This window comes from Triticum dicoccoides, chromosome 3A (assembly GCF_002162155.2).
Source record: "Triticum dicoccoides isolate Atlit2015 ecotype Zavitan chromosome 3A, WEW_v2.0, whole genome shotgun sequence".
NCBI classification, from domain to species: domain Eukaryota; kingdom Viridiplantae; phylum Streptophyta; class Magnoliopsida; order Poales; family Poaceae; genus Triticum; species Triticum dicoccoides.
This window is the reverse complement of record NC_041384.1, coordinates 25,451,514-25,476,762: the sequence shown is the minus strand read 5'-3', so window position 1 is coordinate 25,476,762 and position 25,249 is coordinate 25,451,514. Positions and strand designations below refer to the sequence as shown.

General features: G+C 45.3%; 1 protein-coding gene across 3 annotated transcripts; it reads left to right on the top strand.

Annotated features, from left to right (window-relative positions):
- Window positions 1-1,844: 1,844 nt before the first annotated feature.
- LOC119266821 (probable ubiquitin-conjugating enzyme E2 23) lies at window positions 1,845-8,999 on the top strand. 3 transcript variants are annotated; one of them, XM_037548103.1, is made up of 11 exons: window positions 1,845-1,909; window positions 2,820-2,868; window positions 3,445-3,493; window positions 4,077-6,090; window positions 6,348-6,482; window positions 6,590-6,734; window positions 6,810-7,012; window positions 7,177-7,246; window positions 7,345-7,484; window positions 7,613-7,924; window positions 8,402-8,999. In XM_037548103.1, exons 4-11 carry the CDS (start codon window positions 4,132-4,134, stop codon window positions 8,669-8,671), a joined length of 3,234 nt encoding a protein of 1,077 aa, XP_037404000.1. In that variant the 5' UTR covers window positions 1,845-1,909; window positions 2,820-2,868; window positions 3,445-3,493; window positions 4,077-4,131; the 3' UTR covers window positions 8,672-8,999. The 3 variants fall into 3 exon arrangements, with proteins under 3 accessions (XP_037404000.1, XP_037403997.1, XP_037403998.1); XM_037548100.1 differs by having other exon boundaries at window positions 6,590-7,012; XM_037548101.1 differs by lacking the exon at window positions 2,820-2,868 and having other exon boundaries at window positions 1,857-1,909; window positions 6,590-7,012.
- Window positions 9,000-25,249: the final 16,250 nt, after the last annotated feature.

Sequence of the window (25,249 nt, the reverse complement as noted above, 5' to 3'; positions counted from 1 at the left end):
CACAACTCCAACCTGTCTCATCATCATGGCCTGCAGAACTGCAACCTCAACCATGTCGCTCTCATTTCCCCCCTCCGCCCCGTCTCCTCTCTCTCTCTCGCTCCTCGTCTCTTCAGCTCTCTCTCGCCTCCTCCGCCACAAGGCCCGCACACAAGTTTTAGCACGACAAGGTGCACCAGCTCTAGCTGCCATTGTTGGAACAGAAAAATGGAGTGTGCTGCTCGAGGAGAACAACACGGACGACAACAAGCCTATGGACGCACAAGCGAGGTCAGCCAATGGACGACAACAAGCTGATGGACGTGCAAGCGAGGTCAACCAATGGACGGCGTCCTAGCAGCAGATGCGAAAAAAATATATATTTTCAGAGGTGGGACCTACCAGGACGCGCGTCACACATTTGTTGGCTCTGCAGGAAAATCCATGCAGGGTTCCCAGCAGGGAGCCGGACCCAGTTTCCACTATCAACACCTGTTGGAAAAAAGTAAAGTCCCCACTTCCAACTTGAATCCTCAACCAAAGTAGTTTTAACCTCGGACTTTGGCAAAGTTCATCTCTCCATATTTAACGGGGTGACAAACCCATGATCCATCAAAACAACGCCACGATGGAGGGGATGGAATAACATGCATAGACAATGTTATGCGAAAAACAAAACCTTTAAGTCCAGCCTTGAATTTGCATCGACAAGACTTTCAGAAAAACACATGGAGGGGATGGAACTAAGTGACTTCAGTTTTCCTTGCAATCTTTTTTAAGAGGGAGTTTCCCCCACACTGTGACGGAAAACATCAGTAATAGCCAAGGGGAAAAGAATATGCTAATGTCAACGTGGGTGCTGTAAGCGGCGCCGCTCAACAACGACATGCCATGGCACACACCACATCAAAACAACGTTCATAAGTTCCCATGAAATCTAAAAGATTGGCCAATACAAATGTTACGAAATACTTCAACGAGAATACTAAAACTATGTCCCTTTAAACATGTTTCATCCAAGACATGGCCACACCGCTTTTCATGATAACCATGATTCATAGGCAAGCAGGGCGCGAGTAGAAATATCCACATGTGATAGCACACCGAAAGCAAATGAAACTCAACTTACTATCAAGACTCTCACATCATATCTAAAGAAAAAAAAAATCTAAAATGTCCAACTAAATCCCACACTTTTGTTTACGTGTTTTCATCTCCACTGTCCGCTTTTCACCCTCCCCACCTTTGAGTATAAATTTCAACCTTCAACTCCCTTTGCAGAAAGAGAAATGAATCCTGCAGCTTTATAAATCTCCGGTTCCCACAAACTTCGTCTTGTGGGAACGACCAACTGGACGAGGAGTCCTTCGTACCGCGTCCCTTTAAAAAAACCCTAAATGCATTGCGTGAGAAATGTATGGAATACCTAAGAAGCTTTCTAGAGATTGTGTGAGAGAAAAATATGTGAAATATATATCAAGGAAAAGAAAGAAAGAAGCTGGCGTCGCCGTGGACTTTTGTGAGGAAAGCGCACAGCGGCAACCGCTCAAACAGCGAGGTAAGGTGTGCGTGTATGCATTTATAGAGAAGAGTGTATGCGTGTGTGTGTGTATACAAGTGCTTGCGTATGTGTTATGAGCGAGCCCAACCGTTCTCCTCATCGTGGCGTGCGCAACCGCGACCCCAGCCCGAAACCCAACCGTGCCTCCCTCATTTTGCCCCTCCCCACCGCCCCCAACCGCGCCTCTCTCTCGCTCGCTCCTCGCCTCTTCACCCCTCTCTCGCCCCCCACATCCTCCACTCCGCCCGCAACCCATCGCCCACACCCCGCCCCCACCCTAGGGCACGCTCGCGCGCGACGCCGCATCGCCGCCGCCGCCGCCGCCGCCGCGCGATCCCGCGCCCGGCGGTCCGCTCCGCTCCGCCCCAGGTCAGCGCCGCCCCGTCCCGTCCCGTCCAAACCTCCGCCCCCTCCCCGCACGACGCCCTCGATTCTCCGCCCCTGATCCCGCGGCGCCGGTTCCGGGGCCGTCTCCCGCGTGCCCGGCGTCCCGCGTCCCCGCCGCCCGTGCCCCCGATTCGCTCGCGACGTGCGTCGCGCGCTGCTGGATTTGGGCCGTCGACGCCGATGGATGGATCGATCGGCGGGCGGGCCGGTCCCCGTGGTCTCTAGATTGGTTCGCAGAAGAGGGATGGCGGTTGCGTCCCCCCGCCACGCCAGCCATCGGTTCCGGCGTATTCCGTTGAACTCGACTCGTAGTCGGCCTCCTTCTCTGGTTATTATGGGATGTTTTTCTCCGTGTTGACGTGGTAATCGAGACCAATGAGAAGTAGAGGGGACAGGCCATGCGATTTCTGCTCCGCTGTCCAGGGAATTTAAAAAATATATACTCCTACTAGGATTGGATTGAGAAAAAACAGAGATCACATTAGGTTAGTATATATAAGTATATATAGTAGCAGAGCACCAACAGCACGACTGGGGTGTATGAGTGGCGTGCTCACAACTCCTGAAGTATTCCTCGTCGAAGTTTATTAAGTGGGCTATCCTTCCTCTGTACCGAACTTGGCGGCGTAGATTTCGAATGTGCTAGTGTTATTTACTTACTTGATGAGGAGTTTGCGCCAAGTGTACGCTTCAAGTTATAGCAATTTGTAGTGTAATGCGTCAGCGCGAATCAGAAGATTGCGTAAGATGCGCGTAGCGACAAATATGACATTCGGATGCGCCGACGAACGTGTCGTTTTCCTGTTTCCCTTATTCAGTACCATATTAATATGCCATATTATTTGTTACTAAGCATGTCAGTCAATACTTAATTTCAAATCTGCCGTTTCAGGTGAATCCAGTTGCTGCTTAAGTGGGTTTCCTTTGTACGAAACCTAAAGGTATATATTTCGTATATGCTACTAGCATTACTTCGAGGAGCTTGCGCCAAGTGTACACTTCAATTAGTAGCACTTCGTAATGTAATGCGTCGGCGAATCAGAAGATTGCGTAAGATGCGCGTAGCGACAAATGCGCCATTAGGATGCGATGACGAACGTGTTGTTTTCCTGTTTTCCTTATTCAATACCATATTATTTATTACTCGGCATGTTAGTCAATACTTAATTTCAAGTTCTCTCCGTTGCTGTTTCAGTTGAATCCAGTTGCTGTTTAAGTGGGTTTCCGTTATACCAAACTTTAGGGTATATATAGTTCGTGTATGCTACTGGCATTACTTCTTCGAGGAGCTTGCACCAAGTGTACATTTCGCTTTAGAGCAGTTTGTAATGTAATGCGCTTGCAAATCAAAAAGATTGCGTAAGGTGCGCGTAGCGACAAATATGCCATTAGGATGCGCTGACGAATGTGTCGTTTTCCTGTTTTCCTTATTCAATACCATGTTAATGTACCATATTATTTATTACTCAACATGTTAGTCCACACTTAATTTCAAATTCTCCCTGTTGCTGTTTCAGGTGAACCCAGTTGCTGTTTAAGTGGGCTCCCTTTGAACCATACTTGAAGGTATATATATTTTGTATATGCTACTGGCATTACTAACTCGAGGAGCTCGCACCAAGCGCACGCATTGCTTTATAGCAGTTTGTGATGTATTGCGTTGGCGAATAAAAAAATATTGTGTACAAACTGCGCATAGCGACAAATATGCCATTCGGATGCACCGACAAATGTGTTGTTTTCCTGGTTTGCTTATTCAATGGCATTATAACGTACCATATTATTTATTACTCAACATGTTAGTCAACACAAATTCAAATTCTTTCCGTTGCTGTTTCAGTTGAATCCTTCTATAGCTAGATCCAGAAATTTGCACATCACATGGATTTTCTTACCCTAACAGAGGATCCTTATCCCCTGTGATTAGTGAAATCTTGTTCTTCTTTCAGTATGAGTTAGTTGTGCCTTTATTTGCATCTTTTTTGACGTTGTAGTCTTAAGAGTTATAAGAGAAAAGTGCTAGTCTGCATTTGTTTTGTTGGTTTAATGTTAATTGAGCTAAACACGTTGTCTGAATTGCTAATGTTGTTTTCGACCAACTTCTTTTGTCCTCCTGTTGTTAACTTGGAACTTGTTCTCTGTGTTTCAGTTAAACGCAAGGCTTCACAGTTCCTGGGAATCTGCCTGTATAGCTTCCTTCAAGCATGGAGAACCTACTAAATGTCCCTGAATGTATTGCTGAGAAGAACCAGGAAAATGAGACATCTGATGATGCTGGCGAGCCTGAAGAAGTAGCAGACGTATTTGTTTACAGAGAAGATGTCGTCAGCTTGAAATCAAACAAAGATGCCCGTGGTTTGGTGATGGAAGTAGCTGGCGAATATGATTCTGAAGGTAGCATCACTGACGATGAATCTGATGCTGAGGAGAATGAGCGTAAAAGCGCTCATAAAACTGAAAATGTTGGTCCTGACGGTGATAATGCCAATAATGCAAGTCATGGAGATGATGTTGACAGTCAGAGCTCTCTGCCTGATAACAAGGTTAGGGTGTTATGGATCGATGGAACAGAGATGACGGAAGATATTGACAGTGTGGTGGTTGTTGACAGAACTTTCCTCCATGGGGATATGGTTGCTTCTTCCTCAGATCCAACTGGTCAGATGGGGCTTGTTGCGGATGTCAGTCTTGTGGTTGATTTGCAAGGTGCTCATGGAGAGATGATTAAGGGTGTATCTGCAAAGGATTTGCGACGCATCAGGGAATTTAATGTGGGTGATTATGTTGTCTCCGGGCTATGGCTTGGTCGGGTTGATGAAGTGTTTGATAATGTTAGTGTGTTGTTTGATGATGGTTCTGTCTGCAAGGTTTCAAGGGCAGATCCTATGCGCCTAAGGCTTGCCTCAGGGCCAATGCACCCAGATACAGCCTGCCCCTTTTATCCAGGACAGCGTGTGAAGGCAGTGTCTTCATCTGTGTACAAAACATCCAGATGGCTTCATGGGATGTGGAAAGCAAGTCGTCTTGAAGCTACTGTCACAAAGGTGGAAACTGCTGCTGTCATAGTCTATTGGATTGCGTCTGCACACTGTGGTACAAATCAAGATTCTGTCCCCCCTGAGGAGCAGAACCCAAAGGATCTGACTCTTCTGTCTTGCTTTTCATATGCAAGCTGGCAATTGGCTGAATGGTGTCATCCTCAACCACACACATCATCATGTGCCAATGACACTTTAATGGAGTGTTCAAAAATGAAAGAACTCAATTCTGAGCAGGCTGATGTTCCTGAATCTGCCGTTGATGTTCAGGCTGAACAGGCTCAAAATACTAAAACAGATGTAAATCCCCTGGAGAAACATGGTGATTCTCTTGCAGATCGATCAAATATGTCAGATGGAGATAATACATGCGTAGCCAAAGATTCAGAATCTGGCACTAGTGTATCAACCCTTCCAAAGGAGGGAGTGCATGACCATGCTACTTACAGAAAGAAGATCAGAAAAGTTTTTGTCAGAAAGGATAAAAGAGCAAAAAGAAGAGATGAGAGCTTTGAAAGTGCCCTGCTTATTGCAGATACATATACAAAGGTTGATGTACTGTGGCAAGATGGGAGAAAAGAATGTGGAGTAAGTTCCACGTCTCTGATCCCGATCCAGACTCCAAATGATCATGAATTCTTCCCAGAGCAGTATGCTGTGGAAAAGGTCTCTGATGATGTTGACCAGCCTTCTGAAACAAGGCGTGTGGGTCTTGTTAGAAGTGTTAATGCAAAGGACCGGACCGTATCTGTATCATGGTTTAAGTCTTCGTTGCACTCAGAGGAGCCTAGGGAAATTGAGTGCACTGAAGTTGTTAGTGCATATGAACTTGACGGCCACCCGGATTATGATTATTGCTATGGAGATGTTGTTGTTCGCTTGCCATCTGTTTCACATCCTATGGAATCATCCAATGGTGGAAACACGATGGAGCTGGACAAGAATGTAGATTCTGAAGAAGCATCGGCTGCTTCAAATGCAGTGCCCCCTGATGTTGCTGCAGAGGAACAACTTTCACAGAAGGAGTCTAGTTCAGAAGTTACCCACCTCTCATGGGTTGGAAATATAGTGGGCTTCCAAGATGGTGAGATTGAAGTCACTTGGGGTGATGGGTCGGTGTCAAAGGTATTACATCTGTGCTCTTGACGCAGGAAGTGCCATTATTTATGTGAAAGAACCACCATTAGGAGTTTATTGTTATCACATATCAGCTGCTGACTAGTTTGATTTTTAACTTTTGCCACGCCCTTCCACTGAGGATTGTCCAGCTTAACCTTTTGTAATCATGTTCCTCTTACCGTTTTACCTGAGACTTGCAGAAAGCTAACCTGCTCCATTCATGACCTGCATATTTTGCTAATGGTCTCGTATTGTTATTTCAGGTTGGGCCTCATGAGATATATGTTGTTGGCCGAGAAGATGACGGTGGCTCAATAGATGATGGAGCTCCTTCCGATGCTGGTAGCTGGGAGACAGTTGATGACAATGAAATGGACTTGCCTGATGATCCTGCAAATGTATTATCTGCTGCTAGGATGCCATTTTTTTGGGTCCAGTCATTCCTCTCCGTAGCACCTTTTACCTTCTTTTTGTTCCCTTTATTGATTGCTGCTTTCTGTTTCAGGATGATCTGCAAAATGCAGTCCAGAATAGCATTGAAATGGAAAATGGGTCATTCAATTCCCAAGATGAAACTTCTGTTGGAAGTGGTCCACTCTCTGTTGCTTTTGGCTTTGTTACGCGACTGGCGAGTGAGATCTTCGCCCGAGGTAAAAAGCATTTAGATGGGTCAAACTCAGATGCTATGGATGAAGTTGAATCTCAGCAGTCTAACGAGGTTTCAGAATCTGGTGATGACATTGATAAAAACGAGGATGAGAACCGCATGGCAGCATCGGAGAGCACCACTGTGACAACAAATGACTCTAATGCTGAGAAGTCCGTAGATGTAGTTATGGCTGACGAGCCTGCAGATTCTGATTGCTTGAAACACTTTGATGTTCTGCAGTGCCCTCCGGACCATCACTACCTTGAAAACATAGCACATGTAAGTTCTTTTGTGTCACATCCATACATGTGTTACGCTTTTGTGTCGCATCTTGAACAAACATTTGTTTTTAAGGGCATTCTTTTTTTTGGTAAGTTTGTTTCTGCTGTAATATTTTGTTAGTATTTCTTCTCTTGCTTACAAATAGCCAAACAATGTTCCAGGGTACCGGTGGAAGAAAGTGGGTCAAAAAAGTTCAGCAAGAATGGGGCATACTTGAGAAGAATCTACCAGGTCTGTTTTGTCTTCATCTGGTACCACGGTTGAACCATAAAAAGAGTTTAGACAAGTATTTTATGGTTTTCTGATAATTCTTTTTACTGCAATTGTAGATTATATTTATGTCAGGGTATTTGAGGATCGTATGGATCTCATGAGAGCTGTGATTATTGGAGCAAGTGGCACACCATACCAAGATGGTCTGTTCTTCTTTGACTTCTACCTTCCACCTGAGTTTCCACAAGCTCCTCCGGTAATTACCACAATTAAACTATTTTTGTTACCGCAGCTGCTTTCAGTTTACGTTTTAAGTGAGCCCATGGAGCTTGATGATACTGCCTTCAACTTTCCAATCTCTAACATCTGTTACCAAATCTGCAGTCGGCATACTATCATTCTGGCGGCTTGCGTGTAAATCCAAACCTTTATGTGGATGGGAAGGTTTGTTTAAGCCTCTTAAATACTTGGACTGGCAGAGGGAATGAAGTATGGGATCCATCCTCATCTAGTATTCTCCAAGTACTAGTCTCACTTCAGGGACTAGTTCTCAATGAAAAGCCCTATTTCAATGAAGCTGGATATGAGAAGCAAGTCGGTACTGTTGAAGGGGAGAAGAATGCACTGCCATACAACGAAAACACATATCTGCTAAGCGTGAAATCCATGTTGTATATCTTGAGGCGGCCTCCTATGGTAATACACTCCCCCTCCCCCTCTTGATAACCATTGCATTGGTGTCATACTGTCATTAAGTAGTTAATAATTCAGCCGGGGTAATCTTTTCTTAGTAACAAGACTACATTTTCTTAGCACCATATTAAACCTTTCTACTTCTCTGTCATGAGCCAATATACATTTATCTTTTCTTAATAGCAAGACTAGTATTTTTCATGATTATTGTGAGTACCATAATGTTCCTAAGGTTTTAATTACTGAGGTTCTGTTTTTAGTTGATATAAAACCCGAACCATCACCTGCATCAGCAAAGTCTTGCTTCATGGCAACCTTTTGATTTAAAAGTTAACTCCATTACAGCCTAGTTCTCACATGTAGGCATATAATCACATCTCATGACGTTTTTCTATCTTAATTGCAATACCATCGAGAACCTTTGCCAAAACTTGATTTAATCCTTTGATGTTCTGATTGTTACATGTACTGTTGCTGCAGAATTTCGAGGATTTTGTGAGAAGTCACTTCTGCAAGCGCGGCCACTACATTCTCAAAGCTTGTGAGGCCTACTTGCAAGGAGCTGTGGTCGGCACGCTGAATGACGATGCCTGCCCCACTGATACTAACAAGGAGTACTCTTGCTCCATGGGCTTCAAACTTGCATTGGGCAAAATCTTGCCAAGGTTGATCACAGCCTTGAAGGACATAGGAGCAGACTGCAGCCAGTATGAGCACCTCGGGAAGACCGAGACCGCTCAAGAAAGCTGAACACCGAGCTGAGGATTGTATTCAAATCTTTTCTTGGCTTGAGAAAACATGATAAAACTTCACCTCCCGCTGTTTCCGTATAAATGTACATCCAACATTTGTTGTTTTATTATCTGAACATGAACATTTGGGAAACGTGGGTCCAAATGAAACCATCTCTTCCAAACTGGGAATTGAGGTGTGTCCTGCACAGTTTATGTTTTTGTTAAGCTCTGTGGGTTTGTTGTTAAGGTACCCTTATTTTAAAGGCCAGGCGACCATTGCAAGATTAGGCCTAGAAATTCCAAGTGTAATGATGCAGCTGGCTAAATGATGGCATTTTCCTTCAGCGGTAGTACTTCCGTTTTTATTTAATCCGCACATTAGGTTTGTCTAAAAGTCAAACTTTATATACTTCCAACAAGATTGTAGAAAATTATATTAACATATACACCACCAAGTTAGTACAATTGGATTCATTATTGCATATATTTTCACAATATATAAATTTGTTACTGTAAATGTTCATATTGTTTTCTAAGTACCTTCAAAGATTTGCCTGGCCATGTGTACCTGAAAAATACAGTCCCGGAACTATGCCTCCTTCCCTTAACGCCCGGAACTATGCCTCCTTCCCTTAACGCTTGAAACCGTTCTCCAATTCGTTGAGCATTATTTCTTCTACCCAATGTTCATACCGTGTTAGCTAAGCTACTGTTAGCATATTTGCAATACGAACGTACATGGCACAGGTAGGTGGATAGTGGAAGCTCCACAGCCCACGTAGTGTACACATTCCTAAAAATACACATAGATAGATGCTCGTGTAGTGCACATCACATTAGTTGTTTCACAGTTTATACAATGGATATCTAGCACTGGCGTCGACCGGTAGTGTTCCGCTAACGACGTTTGACGTAAAATTACATATAAATTTAACCAATGTATTTTGCCACATTTCACGTTGGCATGAATGAACACGTCGTCGTTCTAAAAAAAAGAATGAACACGTCTAAAATTTCATGGAAGGCATTCTGATAGACACGCCAATTTCTGGTATGTCAGCATGAATCCCTTTTATTTTACAATGCCTCGAGAATTGGTGGTTTTGTTATTCTAAAAACCAAAATAGTTTGTGCTTGCCATGTTTATGAATATTAAATCCCATTCCCCATCTTTAAGGATAACCAAATAATAAATAAATAAATAAATAAATGAGCAATTCAAAACAAAAGGAAGAAAGCATATTTTTTAGGAATAAATATGAAAGGAATTAAGGCTTCCACTCTTATTCAATAAACACAAAAGAATTATTCAGAATTACAATATTGTTCCATACTTAGAGAAAAAAGCAACACAAAGTCAGTTCTTTTTTAAGGGAGAACACAAGGACACATCATTCTATCTAGGAAAGTGGTACAAATTCTACACAGATGAACCACTTTTACCGGCGAATGCTTGTTGCTTGTGGCGGCGGTGGCAGCTGTGCTGCTTGATGACCGCTAGGGCGAGGACATCCAGGGCAGTATATGGATCAACTCTTTCACACAACTCATATAGGACACGCGTGTCTTGTTTGTTTCACTCCAACATCTCATAGTCCACTACTAAGTCCATGACCACATGCTTCCAATTAAAGCTAAGGCCTCCTTTGGTTTATAGGAATTCTTTAGGATAGAATTTGCAAAGGAAAAATTCCTTTGAAGCCCTTTGGTTTGTAGGAATGGATTCCTATTCCTATGTAGGATATGAATCAATCCTTCATGTTTTGGAGGAAAAAAAATATTAGCCTAGACTCAATGGAAAAAAAAAATCCTATTCTATGCACCAAATGGCATCTCTTTCTCTATAAGAAGAATTGACATGCATGTCATCTCACTTCCTATGACTTTTCTATTCCTATAAAATTCCTATCCTATGAACCAAAGAAGGCATAAAGCCTACTGACTTGCTACTATTTTTTACTTGAGGAAGGAATACACTTACTCTTCACATGAAGAATGCATGACAACATCAACATGTGTGACTTGCTGGAAATTTAATAGGTTCCATAAGCTATGTTTTACATTTATTTGAGGAGAAATGCAGTTGACATGCCCACCGATGATTCCTACTCCACTTAGAGGAGAAATGAGCACCCTTTTTTTGCCATGGTTGGTCACAACCTTGTAGGAGATTGGAGCATACCGCAACAAGTACGGATACCTTGGCAGGACAGAAACCTCTGTTCAAGAAAGTTGAAAACTAAGTTGAGAGGTGTATTCATCCGCCGTTCGCGCGTCGGCTTGCCCGTCGATCTACGCCGGCTGTCGCCGCCCTGCTCTGACCGGGACTCCTGCATCACCCCGACTCGGCGGCCTCACGCCATGCGGTGGCCCATCACAGCCGTCCCGCGCGCGCCGGCCCGTCAATCTACACCGCGCTTGTACGACCGCCCTGCCGACCGTCATCGCATCGGTGTTGCAAGCACCGTGCATGTGTAGACGGATAAAGACGAAGCCCGGGGACATATCGTGGATGAAGGCACGCATCGGTGTTGCCAGCACCAGACATGCATAGACAGGGACCTGCACGCCATGTCGGAGAAGTCGGAGGGGCCAGTAGAGAAGAACTCGATGACGATTGCAGCGTCCATCGGGGCGGGGCCGATGTCACCAACGGTGGTCGGAGTAGACGAAGTGGTCGGGGTAGATGACGGCGACGCTGACGACGGGCTGGTGCTGGACGAAGATGAAGGGGGTGGACGGACGACGGCGGCGGCGGCCGAAGAATAGCTGTGGCGACAGCGGAGGCTTGGTTAGGAGCGCAGCGGCGGTGCTCGAAGTAGGCGAGGAACCCGACAGCGTGACGAAGACCGACGCGGATGGTGGCATTCCCGCGCCGAGGAAGACGGTGCGGCGCATACCACGGGAGGTCGACACGCAGTGACGGCAGAGTGGACCGCGGGCCGCTGCGCTACGGCCTGAAGGGGCTACTGCCTTGCTTGAGCAACCTCGTCGGTTGCCACTCCAGCCACGACTTCCGAGATGCGTCGATCGTTACGACTGTGGGGAGTGTCTGTCGGCTTACCTTTGGATTCTTCTTCAGTCTCACCTTATGCGTCGCTATCGTTGTGATTGTGGGCGGATGTTGAGTATATGATTATTAGGAAGTATAGGATAGGCTAGGATTTGGTCCTGCCTTGTCTTGTACTCTAAGACGATCATTGTACTCCTATATATATGCCCACGAGGCTCAAGCAATACAATCAACTATTCCATTAAATCCCCCTCTCCCTTCTAACATATATAACAACCGGTTCAGGTTTCTGATGCATCCCATCGTGATATATCCATTAACAATTTAACATCAATGCGTCCCATCTTCTTGATACTGGGAACTATATATGGTCCAATACAGAGGTTTTCCGACCAATTGATCTTTGAATGAAAACTAAAGAAAGGGCACTGCACATTGTTATTTGCCTGACCACCCCCTAGCTTGGAATTCGCCGTGCATTCTTCTTCTATGCAGTGGTCATATGGCGTAGTGTAGTGCACTATGACATCAGGACCTGCTAGTGTAGTGCATGACACAGTAATTGTTTCTTTCATCTTGACACGGATAGCATAACAATTCTATGCTGATCACATGCAATTCTCCTGCATGGTTGAAAAAAAATGCATTTTAGATCAGTATATATCTTCACGATAATTGCTAGTACCATAATGTCCCTAATGTTTTATTTACCGAGGTTCTGTTTTAGTTGATAAAACCTGAATCATCACTTGCATATGCACATTGTTGCTTCAAGATAACCTTTTGATTAGAGTGGAACTCCGTTACGAAGAATGAAAGGAAGCTTTTTGTGCTAGACGCGAATAGCTAGCTAATCCTCAACCATTCCGATAACACGATTTGTGGTTCAAGATATTTACTGTTAGCTAATCTAGATCACGTCTCACCCACAGATGCATCCATTATTTCGCACTGAATAGGTACAAATAAAGAGCCCGAAAGGATTACGTTACTGCTTTTTCCATGTTTCAAAAATCAAAACCAAAAATCATTTCCATGCTTTTTCCATGTTCTAAGGGAGAACAGAAGCCAATAAATAGCCTTCCCAGCTACATATTCCTGCCGTTCTTGGCGGAATGTTAGTTGCTTGTGGTGGTAGCGATGGCTTTCATCCTTGCCAAAGGTGAAGCTGGACGTGGGGAAGCTGGAGGAGTTTGTCAACGAGCTGCCAGATTGATATACCGGTGCTGCACTTTTATAGCACGCTAGGGGGCCGGACATTCGTCGCCTGCATGTATGACACTATGTAGGATTTACGATCCTAGCGCCGTGTGCACTAGGATTCCGATCCAGAGGGCTCTCTATCAGCTGGTCCAATAGGAATTACACTTCATCATTTTCCTGACCAATTCCTGGCTACAGAGTACTCGATCGCACTGCTCACATAGGAACACACATGGCCTTTTTTGTTTCACTCCAACATCTTATAGAAATTGCAGGTAGCTAAGTAAATCCACCAAGTGCAACACTACATAAGCTTCCATGTACTTGTTGCCTTGGTACTATTTGTTAATTGTGGAAGGAAGCCACTTTTTTATGGACTACATATATACGAGCCACATGCCTAGATCATGAGATTGTCATGTATGTAGTCATGAGTGTAGTGCTCCACCCTGCATGCAGTTCTTTCTGCTATACTCCATCCGTTCATAAATATAAGTCTTTTTAAGTTAAGAGGGTGATGTTTTATTGCCATATTTTAAAGTACCATGGAAACCATATTTAAAAGTACCGAAAAAATCTGAAAAAATACGGGATGTTAAGAGGGTGATGTTTTATTGCCACGCAAAATTTTAAGTTGAAACACATTACGAGATGTGAGCTTTAAAAAAGATAAATTCAGCCCTGAATAGTGACATTACTGTTTGGCACTATTATGTTGAAATATATCTCATGTGGCCCTGTCCTAGGCGCACATATATGGTTAGTTGGAGTTCTGGTTAGACTAGAGATAGATTAGTATCTACTTAAACTACTTCATCTCTATCTCCTAATCCCTTGTACTCCAAGACATGCATGCGATCATGGGATATGCCCCATCTCTATCAATAAATACCACGCGGCCCTCTCACGAGAGGGTAGAACGCTTCCCATCGTTTTCTACATGGTATTCAGAGCGACCTCTTCCCCTTCGTTCTGAGACAAACCGATCTATACCAAAACAAATCCATGGCGTCCTCCTCCTCCATCTCTACCCTCTCCAGCCTCGGTCCTCAGGTTCCGGAGAAGTTAACCAGGGAGAACTATCTCCTCTGGAGGGCTCAGATCCTTCCCCACTTCCTTGGCGCTGGCCTATATGGCTACCTCGACGGCTCCATCCCTGCACCGGAGAAGCTGATCACCGCCAAGGACAAGGATGGCAAGGAGCAGGACATCCCCAACCCGGCATATGAAGCATGGGTTCGGCAGGACCAGCAGGTCCTCGGGCACATCCTCAGCAACCTGACGAGAGACGTGCTCGTCTCTGTCGTCTCCATTAAGACGGCGCACGCGATGTGGACTTCCCTGGGTAATATGTTTGCCTCACAATCTCGTTCCCGCATCAATAACATCCGTATAGCTTTAGCCAATGCTCAGAAGGGAACACAATCTGCTTCGGTCTACTTTGGCCGGATGCGATCACTGGCGGACGAACTCGCCGCTGCTGGGAGGCCACTGGAAGAGGACGAACTCCTCTCCTTCATCATTGCGGGGCTAGACCTTGACTACAACTCTGTAGTCTCGGCTCTGGACGCCCGCACCGAGCCGGTCACCGTCGACTTCCTCTACTCGGCGGTCTGTAACTTCGACCAGCGCGTCGAGCTCTTCACAGGTGGGGTTGGAGGCACCGGTGGCTTCAAGTCTTCTGCCAACCTTGCTGCTCGTCGTGGTGGCCCTCCTCCTCCGCCACAGAAGCAAAACGACGGCGGGTACAAGAAGCGGAACAACGGCGGTGGCGGCTACAAGAAACGGCAAGGCAACGGGCGCCCTTTCTACTCCAACAACAAGGGTTCCCGTCCCGGCCAAGGAGGCCCAGGAGGTCCCGGAGGTCCAGGCGGCCCTGCACCTGGCAACAACGCCAGGAACAACGACCCAATCCAATGCCAGATTTGTGGTAAGTTCGGGCACAGTGCCAAGGACTGTTGGTACCGTTTCGATGATGATGCACTAGAAGAAAAGGTTGCAACTGCTGCTCAATACGGCATCGATACAAATTGGTACGTCGATAGTGGGGCAACCGATCATCTCATCGGCGACCTGGAGAAGCTCACGGTGCGGGAGAAGTTCCGTGGACAGGAACAAATCCATGGTGCGAATGGTTCAGGTATGAGGATAGATCACATTGGTTATTCAGAATTCAAAACCCCTAGTCATTCTATTCATCTATGCAAGATCCTTTACTCTCCTCATGCAAACAAAAATCTTCTTTCCGTACATCGTATTGCCTTAGACAATCATGTATTCCTTGAGTTTCACCCCTTTTTCTTTTTGATAAAGGATCAAGCAACGAGGAGGGTGCTCTACAAAGGTAGATGCATTGGTGGTCTCTATCCGTTGATTCCTCGCTTTAGGTCGTCAAATAAACAAGTTCTTGGTGTCACAAAGCTATCTTCGGCAAGGTGGCACGATCGATTAGGTCATCCGTCCTTTACTATTGTTCAACGAGTGCTTAGGAAAAATAAACTCCCTTTTGTTCATGAGTATAGCTTAGAAACAATGTGTGATTCTTGTCAGAGAGCAAAAAGTCATCAATTGCCTTACCCCGTGTCAACAAGTGTTTCATCTCAACCATTAGAGCTCATTTTCTCTGATGTATGGGGGCAAGCACCCATCTCTGTTGGTAGACACAAATACTATGTAAGCTTTATTGATGATTATAGTAAGTTTACTTGGATCTATCTTAAATAAATCCGATGTGTTTCAAGTTTTTCAAAAATTTCAAGCACTCGTTGAACGTAAGTTTGACCGAAAGATTATTTCACTCCAATCGGACTGGGGTGGTGAGTATGAGAAACTCAACTCATTCTTCCAAAACTGGGAATTTCCCATCATGTCTCTTGCCCGCACGCACACCAACAAAACGGCTCCGCCGAACGCAAACACCGGCACATCGTTGAGGTTGTCCTCTCACTTCTCGCAAATGCGTTTATGCCACTCAAGTTTTGGGATGAAGCATTCCTCACAGCCACCTATCTCATTAATCTTCTACCTAGCCGTGTCATCAACTACCAAACTCCTACGGAAAAACTATTGCACGTCAAACCTAACTATGCCTCCTTACGAGTGTTTGGCTGCGCATGTTGGCCTAATCTTCGACCATACAATGCCCGCAAACTTTCCTTTCGCTCAAAGCAATGCGTGTTCATTGGTTACAGTCCCCAACACAAGGGTGTCAAGTGTCTTGATGTGTCCACAGGCCGGGTATATATTTCTCGTGATGTTGTGTTCGATGAGACCGTTTTTCCCTTCAAAGATCTACACCCTAATGCCGGCGCTCTATTGCGGAAGGAAATCCTTCTTCTCCCTAGTCATCTTTCTGGCTTAGATCAAGGGGGTGATGAAAACAATTCTGATAATCATGTGACTAACCCTCATAACCTTTTTTAGTCTCATGATGATGGTGCAGATGACACAAGAATTTATTCTGAAGAAAATGGTGTTGAAATTGTCCAAAATGGACCCTTATTTCATGTGGCAGAAGATGCCAGCCGCGCAGAACACGAGGTCGATTATCCTGCGTCGGCAGCCTCGGGATCCGCAGGCGGCAGATCCCATGCAGATACGCTACAGCGGCGGCAGACCGAGGTGGGCTCGCCCTCGGGATCCGACACGCCCTGCAGGGTGGGTGTGGCCCAAGCCACGCCAGCCACCTGCGGCTCGGGCCGTGGGACGGTCCAGCAGGCACCCGACCAGCCGCCTGGTGCTGGCCCGCAGGCGGCCACGCACCGGCTGTCTCCCGCAAGGGACACGGGGCCCGCAACAGATACTGCCGCGTCTTTGCCTGCCTCGTCAAACTGCGCAGGCGCGTCTACCCAGTCGCTGCATGGAGATCCTGTGGCGGGATCTTCTGTGGACGGGACGCCTACACTATCAGCTGTGCCACCTCGTTCCACACGTGTGGGCACACGGTTACAAACAGGAAAATTGCAGCCTATGAATTACAAAAGAATTTTGAAGTTTAGATTAGCTTGTTCTACAGGAGAACCACAGTCTGTTGAAGAGGCATTGGGGGATGCTAAGTGGCACAAGGCCATGGAGGAGGAATACATGGCTTTGAAGAAAAACAAGACTTGGCATCTCGTTCCACGTGGTCAAGGTAAAAATTTGATAGATTACAAATGGGTTTATAAAATAAAAAAGAAGGCAGATGGATCTATGGATCGCTATAAGGCTAGGTTAGTAGCAAAGGGTTTTAAACAGAGGTATGGTATTGACTATGAGGATACTTTTAGCCCAGTTGTTAAAGCTGCTACTATCAGATTGGTTTTGTCTATTGGAGTATCTAGGAGATGGAGCCTAAGGCAATTGGACGTACATAATGCGTTTTTGCACGGCGTTCTGGAAGAGGAGGTTTACATGAAACAACCACCTGGGTTTGAAAACAAGGACACACCTTTCCATGTGTGCAGATAAGGCTCTGTATGGCCTGAAGTAGGCCCCAAGAGCCTGGTATTCTCGTCTGAGCATGAAATTGCAAAGGATTGGTTTTGTTCCTTGCAAGTCTGACACTTCATTGTTTATTTTCAATAAATCCAATATAACAATGTACATGCTCATATATGTTGATGATATCATTGTTACTAGCTCATCTGATGAAGCAGTGACAACACTCCTAAAGGACCTTGGCTCAGAATTTGCTTTGAAGGACCTAGGAGACCTGAATTTCTTCTTGGGCATTGAAGTCACGAAAAACAAAGATGGTATAGTCTTATCTCAAGAAAAGTATGCAACTGATCTTTTGAAAAGAGTTGAGATGCAGAACTGCAAGCCTTCACCAACTCCATTATCTAGCTTAGAAAAGTTATCCCTGTATGAAGGTGAGCCTCTAAGTTTGGAAGATAGCACTCAGTACAGAAGCATGATTGGTGCACTCCAATACCTCACCCTTACTAGACCAGATTTATGCTTTGTTGTGAACAAAGTCTGTTAGTTTCTAAATGCACCTACCACCTTGCATTGGACTGCTGCTAAACGTATCCTGAGATATGTAAAATATACAGTTAATGTTGGACTAACATTCAGCAGGTCTCAGTCCACTCTTGTCAGTGCATTCACTGACGGTGACTGGGCTGGAAGTATAGATGACAGGAGGTCCACAGGTGGCTTTTCCATATTCTTTGGTCCCAACCTGATATCATGGTGTGATAAGAAACAAGCAACTGTCTCTAGGTCTAGTACAGAGGCTGAATATAAGGCTCTGGCAAATGCTACTGCAGAAATTATCTGGCTTCAGTCAATGCTGAAGGAACTTGGGGTAATACAGGTGCAAGCTCCTTGTTTATGGTGTGATAATCTTGGTGCTACTTATCTCTCTGCCAATCCAGTTTTTCATGCCAGAACAAAGCATATTGAGATAGACTTCCACTTTGTAAGAGAACGAGTTGCTAACAAACAGTTGGATGTCCGTTTTATTCATTCTGGAGATCATATTGCAGATGGCTTCACCAAGGCATTGCCCACACAAAGCTTTGAGAAATTCAGGCGTAATCTCAACTTGGTCAAGTTGTGATTAAGGGGGTGTGTTGAAATATATCTCATGTGGCCCTGCCCTAGGCGCACATATATGGTTAGTTGGAGTTCTGGTTAGACTAGAGATAGATTAGTATCTACTTAAACTACTTCATCTCTATCTCCTAACCCCTTGTACTCCAAGACATGTATGCGATCATGAGATATGCCCCATCTCTATCAATAAATACCACGCGGCCCTCTCACGAGAGGGTAGAATGCTTCCCATCGTTTTCTACATATTCAACGCTGATAGTAGCAAGGAATACTCGTCTTGGGTGTGTGCGTGCAGTGCCCCACCGATAGTAGCAAGGAATACTCTTGCTCCATGGGTTTCAAACTTGCACTAGGCAAAATCTTGCCGTGGTTGATCACAACCTTGATGGACAAGGAAACCGTTCAAGAAAGCTGAACAGTGAACTCAAAGTTGTATTCAAATCTTCTCTTGGGTTCAGAAAACATGATAAAACTTCACCCCCTCGTTGTTTCCGTATAAATGTACATCCAACATTTTTTCTTTTATTATCTGAACATTTGGGAAACATGGTTCCAAATGAATCCTATCATCTCTTCCAAACTGGGAATCGGGGTGTGCCCTGCACAGTTTATGTTTTTGTTAAGCTTTGTGGGGCTGTTTTTGAGGGCACCCTTACTTTAAAGGCCAGGTTGGCATTGCAAGAAGCCTAGAAATGCCAAGGTAGAGATGCAGCCGGATCAATGGTGATGGCATTTTCCTTCACCGGTAAGTACCTCTAAAGATACGCCTGGCCTGGCCATGTGTACCTGCAAAATATAGACATGTTATCTATCGCACTTTCAAAGTCTGTTAGAGTTTTATTTTAAGGTACCCGTGTCAACATTTTCTAAATATCAAAAAATCTTGGCATTGAAAACATTATATGGTCCAGTAATTGGAAACTGGTTCAAATTATTGGTGCGTCCATTGTGATGTACCAGAACTTAGCTTTTTTCCTTAAGTTGACTCGATCTAGAGGAGCACTGCACATCATCCTTTGCCTAAGGCCGGGGGTCCTCCTCCATTTCCAAAAAAATCATCCTTTGCCTAACCACACCCCCTAGCTTCAATATGTTGTCTGATTCGTTCATCAATTTTCTTCTATCCAATGTTCATAATGTGTTAGCTAGTGCCCGCATATTTGCAACATGAGCATTTTTCATCTATCCAATGCCCATATTGTGTTGCCGTGCCAGCATATTTGCAATATGAACGTACATGGTGAAGGAAATATGCCCTAGAGGCAATAATAAAGTTGTTATTTATATTTCCTTATATCATGATAAATGTTTATTATTCATGCTAGAATTGTATTAACCGGAAACTTAGTACATGTGTGAATACATAGACAAACAGAGTGTCACTAGTTTGTCTACTTGACTAGCTCGTTGAATCAATGATGGTTATGTTTCCTAACCATAGACATGAGTTGTCATTTGATTAATGGGATCACATCATTAGAGAATGATGTGATTGACTTGACACATCCGCTAGTTTAGCATGATGGTCGTTTAGTTTGTTGCTATTGCTTTCTCCATAACTATACATGTTCCTATGACTATGAGATCATGCAACTCCCGAATACCGGAGGAACACTTTGTGTGCTACCAAACATCACAACGTAACTGGGTGATTAACTAATTATAAAGGTGCTCTACAGGTGTCTCCGATGGTGTTTGTTGAGTTGGCATGAATCAAGATTAGGATTTGTCACTCCGATTGTCGGAGAGGTATCTCTGGGCCCTCTCGGTAATGCACATCACTATGAGCCTTGAAAGCAATGTGACTAATGAGTTAGTTGCGGGATGTAGCATTATGAAACAAGTAAAGAGACCTGCCGGTAACGAGATTGAACTAGATATTGAGATACCGACGATCAAATCTCGGGCAAATAACATACCGATGACAAAGGGAACAACATATGTTGTTATGCGGTTCGACCGATAAAGATCTTCGTAGAATATGTAGGAGCCAATATGGGCATCTAGGTTCCGCTATTGGTTATTGTCCAGAGGGGTGTCTCGGTCATGTCTACATAGTTCTCGAACCCGTAGGGTCAGCACGCTTAACGTTCGTTGATGATATAGTACTATATGAATTATGTATGTTGGTGACCGAATGTTGTTCGGAGTCCCGGATGAGATCACGAACATGACGAGGAACTCCGGAATGGTCTGGAGATAAAGATGATATATGCAATAATAGTGTTTGGTCTCCGGAAGGGTTCCGGAATTCACCGGAAGGGGTTCCGGATGCTTCCCGAAATGTTTGGGTACGAGAACACTTTATTTGGACCAAAGGGGAAAGCCCACAAGGTTTTTGGAAAGAGCAAAAGGAAGTTTTGCGGAGTCCAGGGGCCAGATGCCAGGGTCCCTGGCGTATGGGTCCAGACGCCGGGATCCCTGGCGTCTGGTCCTGGAGTCCGAGAAGGACTCTTGCCTTTCGGGTGAAACTGACTTTGTGTAGGCTTTTACTCCAAGTTTCGACCCCAAGTTTTGTAGTGCTTAGGCGAAGCCCTGCGGAGATTGTTGTTCACCAACACCGTCACCACGCCATCCTGCTGCCGGTACTCATCTACTACTCCGCCCGTCTTGCTAGATCAAGAAGGCGAGGACGTCATCAAGCTGAACGTGTGCTGAACGCGGAGGTGCCGTACGTTCGGTACTTGATCGGGACGGATCGTGAAGGTATACGTCCACATCAACCACGTTGATAAACGCTTTCGCTTTCGGTCTATGAGGGTACATAGACACACTCTCCCTTCTCGTTGCTATGCATCACCATGATAGATCTTGCGTGTGCGTAGGATTTTTTTGAAATTACTGCGTTCCCCAACAGTGGAATCCGATCCAGGTCTATGCGTAGATGTTATATGTACGAGTAGAACACAAAGGAGTTGTGGGCGTGGGTATATACATATTGCTTGCCGTCACTAGTTGATTCTTGATTCAGCGGTATTGTTGAATGAAGCGGCTCAGACCGACATTACGCGTACGCTTACATGAGACTGGTTCTACCGACGTGCTTCGCACACAGATGGCGGTGTCAGTTTCTCCAACTTTAGTTGAATCAGATTCAATGAACATGGTTCTTTCTGAAGATCAAAAAGCAATCACTATACCGCGTTGTGGTTTTTGATGCGTAGGTACGAACGGTTCTTGCTCAGCCCGTAGCAGCCACGTAAAACTTGCAACAACAAAGTAGAGGACGTCTAACTTGTTTTTGCAGGGCATGTTGTGATGTGATATGGTCAAGACAAGATGCTAAATTTTATTGTATGAGATGATCATGTTTTGTAACAGAGTTATCGGCAACTGGCAGGAGCCATATGGTTGTCGCTTTATTGTATGAAATGCAATCGCCATGTAATTGCTTTACTTTATCACTAAGAGGTAGCGATAGTCATAGAAGCAATAGTTGGCGAGACGACAACGATGCTTCGATGGAGATCAATGTGTCAAGCCGGTGACGATGGTGATCATGACGGTGCTTTGGAGATGGAGATCAAATGCACAGGATGATGATGGCCATATCATATCACTTATATTTGATTGCATGTGATGTTTATCCTTTATGCATCTTATTTTGCTTAGTTCGGCGGTAGCATTATAAGATGATCTCTCAGTAAACTTCAAGGTACATGTGTTCTCCCTAAGTATGCACCGTTGCGACAGTTCTTCGTGCTGAGACACCATGTGATGATCGGATGTGATAAGCTCTAAGTTCACATACAATGGGTGCAAGCCAGTTTTGCACATGCAAAATACTCGGGTTAAACTTGACGAGCCTAGCATATATGCAGATATGGCCTCGTGTCGGTGTACAAAAGTAGGGGATCTCCTTTTGCACCCCTTTACTTGTGCATGGGCAGTCAGGGCCGCGCCCATGGCCACACTAACAGGGCAGAGGAGGGAAGCCGGAGCACAAAACGACCAAAGCAACGCCAAGACCAGAGGCGCAAAGAGAGCAAGAGGGCGAGGTGGACTCCCCCGGCAAGACCCTTGCCGGGGTGGCTTCCGCAACCTCGACAAGATCCTTGCCGAGGCAACTTGCTTGACGCCAGCAGAGCGCGCCACCCTTGAGCCCAAGGGGTTCCAACACCATCAACCATATTGGAACCAAGGCTCGGGAGGCACCTCCGTGGTGGTATGCAGATCTTTGTAGAGATCATAGATACACAAGATCAGATGGGAACCAGAAGACGACGATCCTTGGCAATATCCTTGCCAAGGAAATCCACGAGACCCCCGGCAAGATCCTTGCTGGGGACGACTGCAGTGCCGCAGCAAGACCCTTGCCGGGCCCTCGGCAAGACCCTTGCCGAGGACGCATGTGGGGCCGCAGCCAGGCCCGCGTCTGCCAAGACTCCACCGCCGCTCCCATACAGCTTCCAGCTCGACCAGCTGGGCAGGCATCTGCGTGGCAGCGCATGGCCTCTACACCAACTCAGCAAGCACCTGCGTGGTGGCATGCAGATCTTCGTGAAGGCTCCACCACCGCGCCACCCAGCAGCCAGCCAACGTGGCGCTACAACGCCTCGTCAGCTTGGACACGCGTCGGAGCCAGGTGAGGCGACGACAGCTGGGACGAGCTTCTTTGCCGTCCCCAATAAAGCAAGAGGGGTATGTCGGCAGTGCATTAAATGCGTTTGTCCGACGATGCCAGGAGATAGACTCAGCCCCTGTACACCTTTCCATCTCCCGTGTGCCACTGTGGCGACCCCTTTTTGTCTATAAAAGGAGGCCCGAGGCATACTGGAGGGGATTCAGATCTTTTGGACTAGAGAGCCACCGCAGCTAGTTCAAGAACACAAGAACACCCAAATATACATCAAAGCAGGACTAGGGTTTTACGCGTCTCCGCGGCCCGAACCTGGGTAAACGATTTGTGTGCTGACCGCCAGACCCGCTCTTTGCACAACCCCGCACCCGCCAACCGTAGAAGGGATCCCAGTGACCCCATAGGTGTCGTTTCCCACCGACACCTCGGAACACTAAGACCAAAAGTTCGAGCGTGAATCATATAGTAGATATGATCAACATAGTGATGTTCACCATTGAAAACTACTCAATCTCACATGGTGATCGGACATGGTTTAGTTGATATGGATCACGTGATCACTTAGATGATTAGAGAAATGTCTATATAAGTGGGAGTTCTTAAGTAATAGGATTATTTGAACTTAAATTTATCATGAACTTAGTCCTGATAGTATTTGCATATCTATGTTGTAGATCAATTGCTCGCGTATAGCTTCCCCGTTTTATTTATGATATGTTCCTAGAGAAAACTATGTTGAAAGATGTTAGTAGCGATGATGCAGACTAGCTCCGTGATCTGAGGATTATCCTCATTTCTGCACAGAAGTATTACGTCCTTGATGCACCGCTAGGTGACGGACCTATTGCAGGAGCAGATGCAGACGTTATGAACGTTTGGCAAAGCTCGGTATGATGACTACTTGATAGTTTAGTGCACCATGCTTTACTGCTTAGAACCGGGACTTCAAAAACGTTTTGAACACCACAGAACATATAAGATGTTCTAAGAGTGGAAATTGGTATTTCATACTCATGCCCGTGTCGAGAGGTAGGAGACCTCTGACAGTACTTTGAAGGAAATATGCCCTAGAGGCAATAATAAAGTTATTATTTATTTCCTTATATCATGATAAATGTTTATTATTCATGCTAGAATTGTATTAACCGGAAACATAATACATGTGTGAATACATAGACAAACAGAGTGTCACTAGTATGCCTCTACTTGACTAGCTCGTTAATCAAAGATGGTTATGTTTCCTAACCATGGACAAAGCATTGTTATTTGATTAACGGGATCACATCATTAGTTGAATGATCTGATTGACATGACCCATTTCATTAGCTTAGCACCCGATCGTTTAGTATGTTGCTATTGCTTTCTTCATGACTTATACATGTTCCTATGACTATGAGATTATGCAACTCCCGTTTACCGGAGGAACACTTTGGGCACTACCAAACGTCACAACTTATCTGGGTGATTATAAAGGAGTACTACAGGTGTCTCCAAAGGTACATGTTGGGTTGGCGTATTTCGAGATTAGGTTTTGTCACTCCGATTGTCGGAGAGGTATCTCTGGGCCCTCTCGATAATGCACATCACTTAAGCCTTGCAAGCATTGCAACTAAATGAGTTAGTTGCGGGATGATGTATTACAGAACGAGTAAAGAGACTTGCCATCAACGAGATTGAACTAGGTATTGGAATACCGATGATCGAATCTCGGGCAAGTAACATACCGATGACAAAGGGAACGACGTATGTTGTTATGCGGTCTGACCGATAAAGATCTTCATAGAATATGTAGGAGCCAATATGGGCATCCAGGTCCCGCTATTGGTTATTGACTGGAGACATGTCTCGGTCATGTCTACATTGTTCTCGAACCCGTAGGGTCCACACGCTTAAGGTTACGATGACAGTTATATTATGAGTTTATGCATTTTGATGTACCGAAGGTTGTTCGGAGTCCCGGATGTGATCATGGAAATGACGAGGAGTCTAGAAATGGTCGAGACATAAAGATTGATATATTGGAAGCCTATGTTTGGATATCGGAAGTGTTCCGGGTGAAATCGGGATTTTACCGGAGTACCGGGAGGTTACCGGAACCCCCCGGGAGCTATATGGGCCATGATGGGCCTTAGTGGAAAAGAGAAGAGGCAGCCCTACATGGGCCGCGCGCCCCTCCCCTCCCTTGGTCCGAATTGGACAAGGAGAGGGGGCCGTCCCCTCTCTCTCTTCCCCCCCCCTCCACAAGTCCTATTCCAACT

Excerpts from the sequence above, each read along its gene's own strand:
- LOC119266821 (XM_037548100.1), top strand. The coding sequence starts at position 4,132 with ATGGAGAACCTACTAAATGTCCCTGAATGTATTGCTGAGAAGAACCAG. Across the intron at positions 7,247-7,344 it reads ACTTGAGAAGAATCTACCAG|ATTATATTTATGTCAGGGTA; the intron begins GTCTGTTTTGTC and ends CTGCAATTGTAG. Across the intron at positions 7,925-8,401 it reads TCTTGAGGCGGCCTCCTATG|AATTTCGAGGATTTTGTGAG; the intron begins GTAATACACTCC and ends CTGTTGCTGCAG.